At 33.6% G+C, this 19,354-nt stretch overlaps 1 protein-coding gene across 3 annotated transcripts in view; it reads right to left on the bottom strand.

The window, feature by feature from the left end:
- The window catches only part of Vps13a (vacuolar protein sorting 13 homolog A), a 173,391-nt gene that overhangs the window by 6,409 nt on the left and 147,628 nt on the right, over positions 1 to 19,354 (bottom strand). The window contains exons 63-69 of one of the 3 annotated variants that reach the window (XM_027406577.2): positions 18,912 to 19,025; positions 18,099 to 18,174; positions 17,854 to 18,017; positions 17,520 to 17,565; positions 17,304 to 17,427; positions 15,368 to 15,479; positions 478 to 563 (exon numbers count right to left, since the gene is read on the bottom strand). In XM_027406577.2, the coding sequence (XP_027262378.1) occupies positions 478 to 563; positions 15,368 to 15,479; positions 17,304 to 17,427; positions 17,520 to 17,565; positions 17,854 to 18,017; positions 18,099 to 18,174; positions 18,912 to 19,025 (722 nt within the window). Of the gene's footprint in view, positions 1 to 477; positions 564 to 12,229; positions 15,193 to 15,367; positions 15,480 to 17,303; positions 17,428 to 17,519; positions 17,566 to 17,853; positions 18,018 to 18,098; positions 18,175 to 18,911; positions 19,026 to 19,354 lie in introns of those variants that run through there. The other 2 variants (XM_027406578.1, XM_027406579.1) reach the window with 2 other exon arrangements.

Genomic DNA, 19,354 nt, shown 5'->3' with positions numbered 1-19,354 from the left:
GGCATGTGGCTGAGACACAAGCCAGAAAGGCCCTTGCTCTCAGTCATGTACACCAGTCTGAGATTGCTGGAGATGCTGAAAAACACCCATTGGTCCTTAAGTCTACAGGCTTTTCTGAAGATGTCATAGCTGGGAGTATCTTGTCCTACTCACATTGGTGTACCCAGTTACGACAGTAAACTTCTGCATTCTTATGAAGAAATGCCATTACGAAGACTGCTGACTTCTGGAATAACCTGAGTGATATTTAGAGGGCAAAGTCTACCTGAGAGGTCAGCTCTACACAATTTCCATACCCCCCAAAAATAGCTGAAATACTAACTTATAATTCTGTTTATTTATGATTGTGTTTATCTACAAGCATACACAAAACTGAACTTAAACGTATGACCAGAATTTATAGCAATCAGTGTGGCTATATGGAAATGATGAACCTGTCACCCTTATCAATTATATTAGAGAAGGAAAAGAAGTTACCGTCTTGTTATCATGAACATATCTGTTTTATTGATCATGACATGGGTAAAATACTTGTATTTTGCAAATCTTCCATTTTCCATGACCTATAAAAAAGAATAATAAAATTGAAATATTCCATTTTATTATTCTCAAAAAATTTTGTAGTGGAGGCAAATCATTAACATTCTTAATATAGTAACTACACATACAAATTGAATTAAATATGCATGAAATTGTTGTTTATTTTCTTTGTAAAAGTGTTTATCACACTGATTTGAGATTACACAAATATAGAAATGACAGTTTTTAAGTAGTAGGCTTTTAGAAGATGTTAGCTTACATGTTCAAACTCAATCTACTAGGGATTAAAACATCCTAGACATTTTATCTTTGAATCCTATCACACTTGTACAGAAACATGTAAGTATACACATTTAAATGTAGGAATTACTAGGAAATAACAGGTTCCTTTCTGTTTTTAAAAATCATTTTGCCAGTCTCATAACTGACTAACAAAACATGAAGCAGAGTTTCTGGACAAACCCAAAGCCTACTAACAATGTGTAAGTTCACTTCCAGGACTGTTAACATTTGTTAACAATTCTTTGCTCTAGAAAATACAAATGTAACTATACATATAGTTATTATTTATTTCAACATTATTTTTTTAGGATGCAAGTACCTTGGATATTTAAAATAAAAGCAGACTATCTTTTGAAGGCAAGTAATGTAAAATTTGTGACTAAGAATACTAAAAAACGGTGCATATGAAGAATTTAGGAATCTGGAGTGGTGGCGCACACCTTTAATCCAGCACAATGGTGGCAGAAGCAGGTGATCTCTGTGAGATCGAGACTAGCCTGGTCTACAAAGTGAGATTCAGGACAGTCAGAGTTGTCACACAGAAGAACCCTGGCTTGAAAAACCCAAGGGGGGTGGGGAGAAAATTTAGGCATATTAGGAGCTATGGAGAGAAATTCCAAGAGATCTTAAATAGCTAAAAAACCCCTGCATCCTATGAAGCAACATTAAAAAAAAATCATTTAGTTTAGAAAAAACGTTGTGACTTCCTAAGCATCTTGGTGAATACTCTCCTCTTAGTCTTTTGTACCAAGATGAAGACTAGGAGGAGAGTATTCACCTTTATACCTTTATTGGCAAAGGAAGCAAATAAAACACCAGGAAGCAGGGTGAGGCAAACAGATTACTTTCATGGAAGTAACTGACATGCACATTTTTTAACTTCGAGATTATAAAATATTATGGAAAACATCTTTATTCTACATTGCAATATGTAGAACAGTTAAACACAAAGTGAAGGGAAATAGTCACAGATTGAGAAGAACTTAGTGAGGATTATTAATTTATAAACTATGTAAGTATATTTGAAAACTTAGATGAAACAGATAAATGCAAGCCAAGAGAAAGCAGCATCAAATTTTACAGAGGAGGAGTAGAAGGTATTTTCAGATAGTAGTATATCTGAAAAACTTGGTAACTCATTTCAACATGGAAGGAAAATAAACCCTTTTCACAGTGGTAAAGAAAAATTATCTATTATGTACAACCTATCTGATAAAGCTACAAAGCTCTGAGATGAAGTTCTACTTTGCAATGCTGGCTGACCTCAAACTCCCAATTCTCCTGCCTCAGGTGTACCACCAAGCCCAGCAGTTATTTTATTGATGAAAAATTTGAAAGTGAAAATATACACATTATTTTTGGATATTATCACTCATTGTGAGGACCCCATGTACCTCTTTTCCTTCTTTTACTTATTCTTTCCCTTTCCTCTTTGTCTGGGCTTGGGCAGAGTACTGATGACAGCAGAAGTAGTTCATCTTACTATATACACTATACACACTTTAATTCAATTTGTCTTTCATCTGAAATAAATAAGCTTATGAAAGTGTTCTCCTCGTTTTTATGGCCAAATTCTGAAACCAAGAATACAAATACTGATTTTCTTCAGACCACAGTATAAAAGTCAAAAGTCTATACAGCTCATTAATAAAGTATAACCTTCAAAACACATAAAGCCAGTGTTCAGCTCCCAGTATCTTCCATGTCAGTCTCGAGACAGGGTATTGCAGTCGAATCTTTCATTGTTTTTCACTTAAGACAAAACAATTCTAAGCTGTGCCTGATAATTAAACCAATTTCAATAGTCACAACAGCATCTAATATAAGCAAGTCACAAATCTTTTACAAATGTAAATGGTGCAATGTTCTCTGTTAATTCTTCATATGCAACGTTGGAAAAAACAAATGGACATTCTGATAACAGTATGTTTCCAAACATAAACCATGTCCCTGTTATTACAGTTGATATCTCTGAATAAATAGTCACCATGCATTTATAGCTTGACAGGTACTTTCATTATCAACCTGTGAAACTGAGTAAGCACGGTGTAGGCAGAGTCTAAAACTTTGAATCTAAAGTTGCAGAAGCATAGGAGAGAATTTGATAGGTTACTAACCACATTGCAGTCTAGAAATGCACTTTTAGTCACAATTTTCTGGCTCATTATTTGACTTTGTAAACACATTCTATATGAAGATTTATGCACTTCTAAATACCATCAAAACTCCGACTCTGACGAAAATGTAATTGTTCATCCAACACAATCTACATACTGAGGATCAGGTGTTTCACCCTCCACAGTTGTGTAGTGACATTACAGCTAACTGATTATCTTGGGATTAACCACAAACATGGCTTAGAACACTATGACTTTCTGGACCATTAATGCGTATTTTTCACTGTGACATGGCCCTTCTTAGAGTGTCAGTCACACTTTCTCTGTGCTACCTTAAAAATGTCTTTGATAAACCTGGCAGATGCCAGTTATGGAGGCAAGCTGTTAAGCAGTTGAATTTAGGTGACTATTTTAGATCAACAGGTCAAAATTCCACAACGTTTTTATTCTAAATATATCATAATTTTGAAAGTTTGCACTACACTAACTTCAGATACCATGTAAAATAAAAGAATGAGTACAATAAAGGTTAGGCATCAATATATGGAAGCTTTATACACCAAATATTTGGCTGAAGTACCAAGGACTTAACAATAACCAGTACCTTTAGGACATGTGACCCTTATTTTTATGTAGTGCAGTGATAAATGAAAAACAATTTTGCTTTATTCATTAATAGTATATATGAATTACTTATCATTAAGGGAGTTTATAAAAGAAATAGAAACAACTAAAACTGCATTCACTGTGTAAGAAACAATCTGTAGGCAACATTTCACATGGTTATTGGTAAACAGTTCCTGTCTGAATTTGGAAAAAGACAAGCTCCTATGGTACTTTACTAAACATAAATGAATAAATCTACTCCAAGTTAAAATATGATCAAAATACATGTCTCTCCTAGAACAGTGTTTCTTAGTTGTATGAGATTTGTGTTTTGGTTTTTAAATACACAACATGTGAGACAGGAATGGTGGCACATGCCTTTAATACCAACACTTGGAAAAATGGCAGGCAGAGGCAAGCAGATCTCCGTGAATTTGAGACCAGCCCAGTTTACACAGTGAGTTCTGGACACCAAGAACTACACAAAGAGACCCTGCCTTAAAAAACCTAAATAAGTAAATACATAATAAAGATAGTAACATGTGTAATTAAAATGAGCCAGGTGGTGTACATCTGTAATACTAGCACTTAAAAGGATGATGCACGTTAACCTGAGTTTCCTCACAAGTTCCAGCCTCTACTACATAGTAAGACTGTCCCAGGAAAGAATGGAGAGGGAGGGAGGGGAAGGAACAGGGAGAAAGACACAGGCAACTGGATGCTGTGCAGGAACTGTATCTTTTCAGAAAATTGGAGTAACTATTACAATTGTTAAGAATTATTAAGCATTTAGCAATTTAAAAAAGTTTTACTAAGTCATTTTAGTTGCAACTTAAATCCATGATTAAAGAAGGTATCAATCAAGCTTTGTAATGAACCATAGTAGGAGCAAAAACCTCAAAGCTCAGTGCTTTCTTACACAATGAACAGAAAGGCAAGGCAGTTAAAATGTCCAATCTTAATGCTTTGTCATTAGGTTTGAAGGGAAAGTATTTAAGCCCCATACCTTTGTCTATTCATATGCCATGAGCTATCCTGACTGCCAGCTGAAGCATAAACATAGGTATGGTGGCAGCTTATGTAAGAAAGCTGAGTATAACCCTATTCTATAAAATCAAGTGAAGAAGTTAAATCTCAGGAGATGTGAACTCTTTTCAACTAGTGCAGCCAAAAAAAGAGACTGGAGAAAGCAAAGAATTATGCTCCCAGCCGACTACTAGCCCACCTAACACAGTCTAAAAATAGTGTGTGTGCATGGATATAAAGAAGTGCAGTTACTAAAGAATTTCAAGCAGGACATCTACGCATCAGTATTTATCTATCCCTCCTATACATACTTGAAATAACAATAGCATTTCTCTTCCAATACTGTATAATAAGAAACAGTCCAAATGAGTTTATTGTTTCTATGTTCAACAATTAGTATGTAGAAATTATCATGGTATTATAACTATTCTACTAACCTTGAAAGGAAAGAAAAAGGATGAGATTTAATGATGCTTTTATCTTGGCAAAGAGGAGACAAATGAGGAATACATAGTTTATTAATGGTGGCCAAGAGCTAGCATAAATTGGTATTCATCTGGAATAATAAAAATACAATAGAGTTCTTATTAGGCATACTAATAATAATCACATCTACTATCTTACTTGTTTTAATCCTAACAACAATATCAAGACAAGTGAAACTACAAATTATATCCATTTTTGGAACAGAGGTCACACAGGCATCAAACGATTAAAGTTAGTAAAGTTAAAACTAAATTAAGGTTAAATGGTTCAAGAATCCAAGCCTTGACCCACAAGGTCTTGCTATATCTCAAGTAACAATTTTTAATATCAAAATGAGTAACCACAGCACTACAGTTAACCTTCTGTTTGTGGTTTCAGCACCCAGTCATCCTTGGGATTCTAAGTATTTTTTAAAAACTGCAATTATTTACAATGCACTTATATAGAATTTGGGATTATAAGTAATCTGCAGATGATTTAAAATATACAGGAGAATATAATTATACTCCATGTAAATACTTTGATATTACACATATGCATCTAGAGGTTTAGGTATCCCTGAGGGTCCTAGAACCAATCCCCTGTAGATATTGAGGGATGACTTTATGTATTTTACAGATATTACAGCAGATGCTATGGAATCTCATTTGGGCAATTCACTAAAATATAGCTTAGATACCCTACAAATTCAGAAAGGTCTCTTTAGTTTTGAGTTTGTAAGTATCTGGGAAAATTCTCTTGAGATGGGTACTTTTTGCTCAGTTCCTGTAGTTCTGTAGAGCCTTGCATTTCAGTGAGGAAGGGGGAGTGTGAGGGACCGTATGCTATAAAGCTAGCCTCTACCATGGTATGCACTTAATCCCTATCACTTAAATTATTAAGTTTATGAGGGATGAGTGAAACTTAACTACTGTCTTAAGCACTGTAACCCCAATTTCTTTCAAGGAAACAAAAGCAAAAAAACAAAACAAAACAAAAAACAACCAAAAACCAAAAACCAAAACCCTAAGATACTAGTAACAGGGATTCAACAAAGACAAACGAACAGCAATTAAAACCATGGTTTGTAGTTTAACATAAACCATGGCCCCAAATCAGGCTGAGAAAAATCCAATTATATGTAAGTAGCATCTTTTGTTTGTTTGTTTGAGAAAGTCTAAGATTCAGAGTAGCTTAGCAATTTAATCCAGAAAAGTTAATTTCACATGAAATATCCAGTCTCTCATCCTTGTATTGACTACACTACATCTCTAATGACAGTAACTGCCTCAGACATATTTAAGTGTGTATTTCTCAACAGTACTTCCAAAAGGTTCCTGTATGTGGTAGGTTGTTACATAATCCATTAGAATTATCAGAAGTGACTAAGACACCAGTACCACTTTGTAAAGTATCATTTGACTCTTAAAGACTTAACTGAAAAATAAAAAAAATGGTATTTCTTCTCACATATGAAAAAATTTGAAATGAATAAAAGAGGCCCATATAAAAATTATTTTATTCAGTAAACAAAAATACCTTTCATAATATTAGTGCTCTTATAACCAGAACACTGGTAGCTTCCCCCATGTGAGAATCTGTTCACAGAAACTAGGGAATAAAAGGCAAAGTTCTAGCAAGTAAATAGTGGCTTCATGGGCTGTAAACCTGGCCTCAAAATTTAGCACAATTAGCTTAATTAGAGCTGAAGATTTTCTAAACTAGCACTTACTCTAGTGTTTAACCGTGTGTGTGTGTGTGTGTGTGTGTGTGTGTGTGTGTGTGTGTGTGTGTGTGTGTGTGTGTGTGTGTGTGTGTTATATTCATATTCTCCTTGGTTAAAAAAAAGAGGGTAAAGTTCAAATGGAGCCTATCTGAGCTTAATATTCAAGGGTCTAAAAATATGAATATGTACTGAATTTCTATTATAATGCTATTTACCTACTATTATATTTACAAATGTAACAACTGTAGTGGTAACAAATTTTAAAAATTATTTAGAAGTCAAATAGTCTTATTTTACTTTCTGGATTTAAAAAGGTAATTTTAATTAATAAATTTTCAATTAATATGAACAAAAGTGGAACAATTCCTAAGGAGAGCCATCACTTCAGAAGAAGACACAAATAACTTCAAAGTCTTGTTCAGAAAGTACTTTTTACCATCACTTGGTGTGACAAAGAATCTGCTAGAGTAGTAATCAGAATCCATCCAAGAGAGACAGTGCCCTTCCCACAAGCTCTGCTTTTTCTGAGGCACTATAAATTAAAATTTGCATATAAATAAATAAATGTGGCTATCTTCAGTTTTCTCCTTCCATTCAGAAGTATTTTTCTGGAGAGGGAAAGTTACAAAATGAAGAGTGGGAATTAAATAAGCTATGTCTCCTACTTCTTGTCCACTTACTCAAAACTTTAGATGAAGCCAGAAGAAGAGTGTCCAGTACTATTCTGTGGTCTGACTGCTATTTTTAAGCCCTTTTTTCCAGATAAACTGTCCTTCTCTTCCTGAAGTAAAATGAAAGACCACGATGCTGAAGGTAGTTATCCTCCATGGCTAGCAAGGCAGGGTTTGAAGCTAATTAAACACCTGTAATTTCTGAAAGAAAAGACAACAAACAAAAGCAGTCTCCCTCCTACAACTAGCACAATAGCAACTATTATAACTCTGTAAAGAATTCAAAGACAATATGGATCAAATTAAAAACACTTGAAATAGTAAAGAACATGCTATTGTCCTGGGACAACTCAGCTCTCAATGCTTATATACAATGGAACTCTCACAGGCACTCTCACAGATACAGTTCAGGAGATTTAATTTTAAGGGGAAGAAATTTTTTTTAGAACAAGAAATGTTAAAAGGTGAAAATACATTCAACGAAAAAGGAAAACAGAAATGTCAAATGGCCATTTGTGTCTTTAAGTATTAAGTCTAGGTGTTTCACATGTGGGAATTACACAATGAGTAGAATTTTTTTTTAATCTTTAGAAGTTAATAATCTTGCTTATAAAAGTTTGTAATATAAAAATTAAATAGAATTCATGCATCTAAATCATAACTCTATGAATAAAAATGTTAAAAAGGAAATAACCCATATATGGTTAAGAATACAAATGATAACCTTTTTCTGTCAATTCTTACTTTAGAAGTGTGTTCACATACTGTCTGGGGGAGGGACAAGTGCCATGGTGTGTGTGGAGACCAGAAGACACTTTCAAGGTATTGCTTTTGTCATTCTGCCTTGCTTAACACAGGTCTTTATGCCACCTTGTTGAGTCATGCCAGATTTGCACTGCTGTCTCTAGCTTTTCTGTGGGTTCTAGGTGTCTGTACTCAGGTTGCCAGCCTGTGCAACCAGCACCTTTACCCACTGAGCTATTTACCCATCCCCCAATTGTCTTTAATGAACAAAGATTATTTTAACAAATGTGAAAACATAATTTTTGAATGTTTCTATATCAATTATTAAATACAGTTTTACATCAGAATCAATGTTGGTGAAATCATTCATGAGCAGGACTTTGGGCTTTATAGGTTCAGTTACACATAAAGAACCTATTAATATAATTGAATCTCCTACCTACCAGCCTGGTATTTTTGAATCAAGAGTGAGTCCAGAGCTCATTCATTAGCCAGGCTGGCCTCCTGAGCGCTGTGACTACATAGGCTCTGATGCCTCTCACCTGGTTAGAGTCTCTAAGACTGAATATTCATAGAATTGGCAAGTTTTATTCAATATGGTAAGAAAATTTTTGTAGATATAATATAGGTAACAGATTATTGATAAATACAATTTATAATATGATTTTTAAAAACATACTATCTACTATTTTCTGGCTTAAATTTTGAACACCACATAAGATCCTCAAGAATGACATAGCTCAATTAAGAGAGATTCCTTGTTGTTATTTCACATTTATAATATGCATAAGTATTGAGAACTACATTAAAATCCAGTATTACAGAAGCATTATACATTTGCTGATATTGGAAGGCACACTACAGAGAATAATTGCTAAATATCCTCCACACCGACTTTACCATTACTGAGAAATAATCATGGATATGAAAATGCTTTACCACATTAAACTAAAACCATAAACTCATGACAACCATAAATTACTCTGTTTTCTATTTCAGACCTATTCTGACTCATGTACTTTATTATTATCTTTTGATTCAAAATTTCCTATGATGCTTTTTACTTCTTCATTCACTGAACTTAGATTAAATTAAGTGTACATGTTTTTAATTGACCTCATTTATTACAAAGGAGCTAGTTGAGAATCATGAATAAACCAGGCATTCTTCTTACATGATCATCATTACTTATCTAAATGTCTGTACTTGATAACATTTTATTTAAAACTCTTGGGTCTTTAATATTTGGAGGCTAGGATACATTCATTTCCAAGGAAATTTATAACAAAACTGAGATGCAGTTGAAGATGCAGCAGAAAAAGACTCAGTAACAGGGTAGCTGGTTTTGACCTTCTTTCCATTAGTATAACCAAGTTAAATATCGAATTTTTACCATATAATTTAAGTTAGACAAAATAGTAGCAATGATAGTAATATTCTTCAATGTACATGACTGAGACATAAATACAATATTTTCATATCATGTATGAAATGCCACAGTCAAAAGGCATCTACAAGGCTCTAGTTTGTACATTTTATAACATGACCTTAAAACAAACATCAATGAAAAATATTTTTAATGATTTCAAAAAAGCTAAAGTTTATTATTTGCTTGTGTGTGTGTGTCTACCTATGTGTTTCTGTGTAGGCCCAGGTACATGTATAGAAATCAGAGGACACACCATGTGGGTTCCAGTTATCAAACTTAGGTCATCAGGGTTGGCAGCAAGTGCCTTTAGTCACTAAGACATCTTGGCAGGTCCCAAGGCTGAAATTTATAAGGGTTTGACTAAATTAAGATTTATTTTGGTTTCTTGGTTCAAATGAATATTAAAGCTAATGCTATTCTGGATTTCTATTTATCTAACTATAACGTGAGTGCTAACTGATTTCGTTCAAAAGCTCTTAGAAATTTAGCCAATTACACATGATTATGATGCATGCAATTTTAGAATTTTTTTCATTTTGCCAGATTTCAGTATGTTATTCAAGTACAAGGGAGAAACAATTAGAAATAAAGAATTCCCAATAGTAATTACTCAGGGAAGAGAAACTATTCCTACTTTACACACACAAGCAAAGATCATGTAGAAATTTAGAATATAAAGTTAAACTACATAAAAAGGTACACTACTACAAAATAAGTTCCAAATATTGCTTTTCCACAGACTTCCTTATTAGACAGACACCATTTAAAACCTTGCTAAGTATAGTCATAAATAAAGAAAGGAACTATTTACATCATAAGACTCTCAAATGTGAACTCTTTTTCTGTCCTTTGGGTAGGTGCAGAACAATAAAGTACTTGTCTCCAATTCTATACTTGAACCAAGATGACAACAGTACAAAACAACAGAGCAATTTTCAGTGTGAAACTTTTCTCTGATAAAAGCAGTGCTTTTTAAAAAGCAAAACTGGAAAACCAATTAGTACTTGTGGTTAAAGATGTTTTAAAATGTTCAATGGTGGCAGAAAACCAGGAAGGGGCAATTACATTGCTAAGGACATATGATACTCCTAAGGGCTAAACCAAGTAATGAGGAACCCCCACGAACACTCAATAAAACTTACACATGACTGTCATGATCTTACTGTTGAAAAGATTTAAATAAATATGATTCTACTTCTAATTCTTTTAATTAAAATGGCAAGCCACTGCCAAAATAATCAGAACATTTTTCTAGATAATTTTTTTTAAAGATTTATTTATTATGTATACAGTGTTTGGTCTGCAGGCCAGAAGAGGACACCAGATATCATTATAGATGGTTGTGAGCTGCCATGTGGCTGCTGAGAATTGAACTCGGGACTGATAGAAGCACTCTTAACTTCTGAGACGCATTTCCAGTCCAATAAATTCTTAATAGTTAAGAACATTTCCATGAATTTGGGACTACAGAAATAGGCATCAGGTATTCACCACAGGAAAACTCAGAAAATGTCTTGCAAACCAAGATTTTGGCACTTTCTGTTTGAGAAAGGTTTTATGCTTTACAACACCCGAAATCAAGACATTTTTCTACCTTTCCTTCCTTATGTACACACAGTATGACAACTGTGTTCTTCCAGCTTTTAGCAGAAGAGGTAGTTTTGTGATGTTGGCCACGGGTTAGAAAACAGTAGGTGTAAGACAAATTCAGTGTGATTTAGTGGTCATTATTTTATAGTCACTATTTTAATCTACATATTTTCAAGAGCATTAATGTAATAAAAACAACAAATTCTTTGACATTTGCTTATTTTTAGGGCTAGCTCTACATGCCCTTGATTTTTGTTTTAATGTGACCAAATGCTGGAAAAGACAAATCTCCAAAGAGGTGATTACTAGCTAGCTGTCGTTCTCTGCTATTGCAAGATGGCCATTTTCAAAGAGCATAGGAGATAATGGTTTATAGGAATGAAAACTTGGTAAGTGCAAAAATTAAATGCAGAAATCAAAGCATGAGTTGAAAAGAAACCTCAAAAATTAGAAAATTATCTCATTCAACCTAATGTAAGTTCAATATAAGTAAAGTGTTTACTGTAAGTTAAGGTAAATACTCCTTATTCCTTTACTGATCAAAAGACATAGCAGTCAGAAGTGATTAAGCATTACAAAGACTACTAATAATTCACCATTTTAGGGCATTTGTTTTTTGTTGTTATTACCACATCTAATAGTCTTTCAAAGTAGGACAAGATAATTATATTTGCTTAAAATAAAAATTTAGTACCCAAACATAAAATAGATTTGCTTGTAAAACTCAGAGACAAAGATACTCTTTATTTATTACATTCAGAAAAATGTCTAAATTTATAATTTATTATGCAAATTCTATTGTTCTGAATTAGTCTATATTTTAATAGAGATACAATATATAAATATGTACATTAGATAATAAATGACTGTTCAATAAACTTTGTTCACTGTTTCAGAAGTATACAAGGAAATAAGCAATAATAAAATAACTATTAAAGACTTTTATATTATACTCATAACTAATCTTCTATGACAAATTATGGATTTTTATATAATAGTTAGATGATTCTGGAATAGAACAAATCCACACAGCTTCAAGTTGTGTATGTTTATTATGAAAAGAAATTCGACAAAAAATACTTTCAAGTGCTAAATACATACAAAACATTAAACGGTACTCCTGTTCTTCCTCTCTCCCACTTGTGTTTCTTGTAACAATGGTATTCCATTACAGCCCAGAAAATTCATATGACATTTTTATTTTAAAAAGGTGTTTTGCTACCAGGCAGTTAATTTAGAGTAGAACTCATGAACATTAAAACCTCATTTAAGTCTAGTTTCAGATCTTAATGACAAACTGTGCAATACAAAGCTTATATCAAAGTAAATTTATAATATATGATATACTCTACACTTTGACTGATAAATACATTTTCCTGTGTGTAAATAAGTTACTTTGTTCCATCATGATGTTCAGAACACATTTTATAAGGAAACAGTCTTAATGTTCCTAAAAATGGACATATGGGTGTGATGACAGCAGTCACACAAACATTCCAATGAAATGATAAGGAGCATATGAACTTTAACAATTGGGCCCTAGCTAAGACTCTTCCTCCTCATCACTACTGTTACTGTGAGTCATAATCCATTCCCTGTAGGCCTGAATTTTCTGTCAGCATGGTAAAGGAAAAAGAAGCATAAAGGTTAGTTAAGTATGGAAAACTGCAGGGAAAACATGTTAAAATTATGAAATGTTTAGGTGTTATAGTAATTTTAAAGCAGAGTTTTCATCTGTGATTCATGCTGTAACTATGGATATAATACTTTATAACTTAACAGGCTTAAAAGTAACTTCCACATATACACTCATGTCAGACATGGTTTCATTTATCAATAAGGTGTTTTAGGAATATATTAAGAGTATTCTACTTCTTCACAAGTCATTTAATTGACCTCTAGGAAGCAATGAAATAATAATATCCTACTTTTTAGATAGAATGGCATAAAATGAATATTTTTTATATCTAACTATTATGCATAAGCATATGTCAGTTAGTCAACACAGATAACCCTTTTTTGTAGAAACACAGAAAAAAGTATAAACATTAGAAACTAGGAAGTAACAAGCATCTTATAAAGCTCTGTCATTAAATCATTTAGGTGAAATCTAGGCAGATTACATTCCCATGTTTTAAGACAGGGTGTCTCATTATCCCAGGTTGACCTCAAACTTGCTATGTAGTTTAAGAAGACCTTGAAATTCTGATCCTCCTGCCTCCACCTCCCAACCAATGGATTACAGGCATGCACCGCCATGCTGGATTAGGCAGTGCTCAGGATCAAATTTAGGGATTCCTGTTTGCTATAGAAGAAACCTACCACTTTTATTCTGTATTATATTATATAGTATTTTAACAAATGTGCTAAAAATATAGCAGTTTTATTTTAGAAAAGCACTATTACTATCAGAACTAACTTTTTACATCTGTAAACAAACAATGCTAACTGTAAATATTCCAAGACAGCTTATAAACTTTTTGTAAGTATTCAAGTTAATAATTTAACACTCTTGCTGAAAAATATACAAATCTGACAAAGATCATGAGATTTTATTTACAGAAACAGAACCTTCAGCAAAGACTGGTCTCCTAAAAATATATGTATGTTTAAATATGAGTAGAAATTCATGGTTTTAAATTCAAAAGAGGTGTGGAATAAACTTCCTTGCCAATGAAATCCAATTATCAATCATGAGAAACTTTCGGTATAATCTGTTCCTGGATAATGAGGATAGTTTATTTTTAAATTCTCCTCACTACAAATCCCTATTTTGTAAGCAACTGTATTAAATAGTTCTTGAGTAATATTCTTATTTTCTAATTATGTTTTGCAAACTATTCAACTTTCAGATAGTAAAAAGTTAACATGTTAATTCTTCTTTAAAAGAGGAAGGCATATATAGGGTGGAAATGCTTCAACTGGATTAGCCAGAGGTTAATGTCTACAACATTTATGTCTCTAAAGAACAATAGGATCTTGTAGAGATTGCAGAACATGTCCTTTAGGTCCAACCTCCCAAGAGACTGCCAATTCTATTGTAATCTGCAGTATTTTGGCATGTTAATAAGATTAAAATTCAAGGTAAGAGTTACTTTACTATATTTCAATGCTATAGTTACATTCTAACACTGAATAGAAGATCCAGAGAAGACATAAAGTACACTTAATGAAATAATATATACTCTACATGTAGTAGTAAAATAGTAAAAGTTTTAAATTTTTACCCTGGCTATTTTAAACTTGAGAAGCTCCATGTTTCAACAGTTTATTATTATCACGAATATTTTCAAAACTATAAAAACGCCAACTCCTTATTTTCAAATAAATGGCTTATTTTATTTGAAACACCAAACAACTTTACAACAGGATGGCCTGGGGTATGATCTGCTACTTCTACCATAATCTAAGTTTTAAAACTTGAGTTATCAAGGAATGAAGTTGTCTGAACTGACAAATCATTCCAGCCTCAGACTACTGTCCCCCAAATTGTATTTCCTTACTAAAAGACACTGCTTGCTGCAACTGTGCATCAAATCCCACGAGGCTCTACACATACTAACATGACATTCTCAAAAATGCTTAAGAACCACCGATGATCTACAGTGGCAGTGTTCCTGAGTTTTGCTTTTCCTTCCTTCATCAATAAATTTGAAATGATGATTATATTAATATAAAAACTAGCAGTGATATCAAAGAAGAAATACCCCAAACAGAAAAACCTAACTAACTAAGTAAGTACTATCAATGCTAAAGGCAAACAAGGCATATTGGTTTTCACCAGATCTAGAATACCCAAAGCAGAACCAAGAATAGTCTATGGAAAGGTTAGATTGACTCACATCCTAACATAAGTTACCCATACAAAATCTTTTCTTTATATTCAAATATTGAAACAGCTGCACAGAGTTTGTAAAAGTTTAAGACTAAAATCTAGTGTTGGCTTTCACTTGCAAAGTCATGCATTAACAGTTTTCATATCAAACTTTTTGAGGCCTGTAAAAAAGAAAAAAAAATCTTATAGTAAATAAATGTACTTTAAAGCCTAAGTATAAATAAAGCTAAATAAGATAAATAAAAGCCTAATTTATTTTTAAAGTATTGTGTAACTATTTTGAAACACCCTAAGTTGTGATATTTGATTTAGTTTGTGGGACATTTCTTCACTTACCTGTAACATTTGATTTCCTGTACCATCCCTCAGCCTGTAAGGTCGGATAACTCCATCTTCATTAAAGAACCGAGGAGGTCTCAGACTTTCTACTTCAAAAGTCTCTGTAGCTCTAAAAAATAAAATAAAATAAAATTTACACACACACAAACACACACACACACACACATTTTAAAAATTATCAAAAGCCTGCACATATGGCTCAGTAAACATCATGGAAGGAGATATGGAAAGAATGTAAGAGTCAGAACATCGAAAGTCTACTGTGTGACACAGTATCTCCTAGAAACTGCTGTAAAAAGACTGGAACAATGGCAGTTTCAATGGACTTAACATGGAAGAGGAAAGATTTCTCAGGGGGTCCCACTCCTAGACAAAGAATTACAGACAACTATTGACAGCAGGGGACTGCTGGGAGGAAAATTAACCTTTCCCAGGGATAAGCCCCTTTTATTGGTTATCCATACAGAGTGCTCAGCCTTAAAACCATATACATACAAATAACTGAATAAGTTCTATTTATATTTATTTGTTCCATACATATACATATGTATGAAAAAAATACAATCAAAGAAAAAGAAGTTATCAACTTGACAGTAGGGGGCATGGAAGGAGCTTGAGGGAGGGTAGCTATCTCAATTAAAACATTATCAAAAACCTCTTAAAACAGTATAAAACAATTACTAAAATAATCTTAATAAAATAATAAAAGTAAAATAATCTTAGATAAGAATACCATATAATTTCTCTATTTTAAATGTTTTTATGATACAATTAATGTAAATTTTCCAGAAAAATATAAAACTATTAAAAAAATCAATCCCCTTGAAATTTATTTGTAGTGATAATCAGAAAACATTATTTTTTTTAAGTGGGAGATACACGAGACCAAAAACCACATGGATGTTCACCATCATATGCCATTAAACAAATAAGATACTACTTTATACTTAAAAAGCATGCACTGAGCACAGGTGAGGAAGGCCAGGACCAGACAAAAATCAAAAAATTCTATAAGGAAGCATATCAAGGTCAAAAGACATAAGAAATCCTGCTCTGTACTGGTGACAAATGTCTGCTTCGTGAATGTGCCATGACAGAGCCAAAGAAACCCTTCCCTCCTTCGGTTGCTTTTGTCAGGACTATTTTATAAAAGAACAGAAAAGAAGGAAGTGACTGACTGAGTAGATGGATTTGTCTTTCCATGAGTTTGGGGATGTAACTTTCCTCAGTCAATGTTACTTGAAGGGAAATTTATCACCCTCATGTTGAAGTATATAATCCAGTTAATCTGTGGCTAGTTTCCTGCTCATAACAGAAATATTTCTGTCATGGTTTTAGGATCTACAATTTTGCTAACTCTCCAATGGAATTAATATATTATTATATAATCACTTACAGGTGTTCGATGTCTGGGGAGGGGAAACCTAATCCAATGAGTCAGTGTCCTGTACTTCCCTTGTATGCCCCTTCTTGCTTTCCCACACTTATCTAGCCCTAATCTTTTACCTCTGGTCATTCAGTCACTACCTCAACCGCCAAGCTCAAAATGTTATGGCATCTTCACCTACTCATCTGAGGGTATCCAATGGGGATCAAAGGCTTTTCTGAAAAGGGAATGTGCATCTACTTTATACAAAGAACTAGAATCCTTGTAGTGCAGTGTTTTGGGGGGAGGGGTGGTGAATCCTGGGCAAAATGGAAAATAATGAATATCAGAAAAGGGGTCATTCATGACAACAACTGCTAGGAACAGATTACAAAGGAGAACTCTACAATGCTGAAGTCGCATAATAACTTAGGAGGAATCAAAATTAGGAAGCTATATGCCATACCACAGAATTCCTAACTAAGAGCCTGAAAATCAATAGTAGATACACTTCATTGTTCATGGCTTCAGTATATTAGTCATCTGTCACTCACAAACAGTTTTTACCTTTTGATCCCCTGAAAGGTACTGCTGGCCATGTCTATGATGCCACCTGTTGGTCTTGCCACTGCTCCAACTAAACCTTTCCCAACACCTTTGAAGAAACCTGCTGCTCCTTCCTTTTGAGCACCTATAAAACATAGCCAATTTAAGCAATTGGATCAAATGAAAATAGAAGCAACTTGTGAGCTATGTGACAGCCAAAACAACTACAATACTTGCCTTTAATTGGTTTTGTAACAATCCCTGTAATGCCACTTACAAAACCCTGGAGGGAAAGCACATTTGAAAAGTTACATTTCCATATGATGCTTACAAGACCATGTTGCTTCAAAAAAATTTCAAGTTTTTTCTTCTTTTAGACGACAATAATTAACATACTTATTTCCTAAGTATTTTATTTCAACAAAATCTTTTTGGAGATTAATTATTTTATATGCCACATTACAATATTCAAAAGCAATTTAAATAGACTTACATGCCTACTTCTTTATTCATAAAATGTTGGTTTAAAAGCTATTCCCTCACAAGTTCATAACCCTATGAAATTTCTTACAGAAACCAGGCCTTTTCCTCCACGAGTAATGCCTTCTCTAAGGCCAGCTGGTTGCTTATTCATCGCTTCTCTTCTCTTCTGCTGGTAGTCTTCATCCATCGTCATGGCTGCTACCCCTTTAGCCATAGCGCTGGTGATTTTGGAGGCAGCACCAGCTAGCCCACCTAACAGACAGAGTAATATGTTAAGAGAAGGCTCAACTGTCATTGGTTTCTAGCAGTGCCACTGTGCTTTCTGCTGCTTACCAACTGCTCCGCCAACCAGTGCTTTCAGTCCTAGTGCCATTCCTTCCACAAACTCCTCAGGACCCTGGATGGCCCCCTAAGGTGACAGAAAGAGTGGTAATAAAAGGATGAGCTCACTGATATATGGAATGTGATGGCAACTGAAAGAACAAAGGGAATGATACCAGCAAAAACTTCACATTCAGTTCTCAGAGTAATTTCATGACACTCAAAGTCTAAAGGGTACAACAGAACTGGTTCCAGATGAAGAAAGGAGAACAGAAAAGATGTTTGCACTGTAAACTGCATGCACAGTTTACATAGTATTCTTGATATATTTTTAGAAAAATAAAATTGAAAATTTTTACCATTTCTGATTTTATATCACACGTACAGAACAAAAATTAGTTCTACTTTGTTTTAGTTATGCATTTCATAAATGGGTAAACTCTAAATGTGCTTATGGAAATTATGAAAAGATGTAGAACAAATTCTTCTTTTCTATTCCTTAAGACTGCTATGCACAATGACAACTTATATGGTTATTTTTACAGTCATACTTTTGTGCAAAACAAAATTATCATACATGTTGAGAACTTCCTTTTCCTACAGTCTAAACTGTATTCACAGTTTTTACTTCAAAACAACTCTTAAAGTTAGGGATCTTAACAAAATCTTAAGTTGAAATTTTGAAGGAAAAGGTAGAAAGGTGTAATTTTGTGGGTCTCAAAATTTGTTACATGTACAGCTCAAGTTAACAATTGCAATGTTTTATAAATTAAGAAATCATTGCATTATATTATTCATTACATAATACAAAGATAAATATTTTACCTGGTAAGGTTCATAAAAAAATGCTTCCACGCCTTCTGAAAACTCTCTAATTAGGCCAAAGGGATTTCCCAAAACATCAAGTCCAAGAATAAGTACATACATTTGCTTAATAGCCTAAAAATGAAATATGAGTATCAATTAACATCATGAGACTACTATACATCCTTATACATCCAGTTTGCTCAGGCTAACATATTTACTACAAATTACAAGGCCCAAAGCTTATCATTATTCCTTTTGTTTTCATTTTATTTTATGTGTATGGGTGTTTTGCCTGCATACATGTTGGTGTACCACATGCAAGCAGTGCCCTAAGAGACAAGAAGAGGGTGTTAGATCCCCTGGGCCTGGGGTTACAGAAGGCTGTGGGGCCTGAGAATAAAACCACAGTCCTCTGGAAGAGCAGCAAGTGTTCTCCAGCCTCCTTATGTCTAGTATTCATT

This window comes from Cricetulus griseus, chromosome 3, assembly GCF_003668045.3.
Source record: "Cricetulus griseus strain 17A/GY chromosome 3, alternate assembly CriGri-PICRH-1.0, whole genome shotgun sequence".
Taxonomy (NCBI): domain Eukaryota; kingdom Metazoa; phylum Chordata; class Mammalia; order Rodentia; family Cricetidae; genus Cricetulus; species Cricetulus griseus.
The sequence above is the reverse complement of the archived record's forward strand: the minus strand, read 5'-3'. Positions and strand labels throughout refer to the sequence as shown.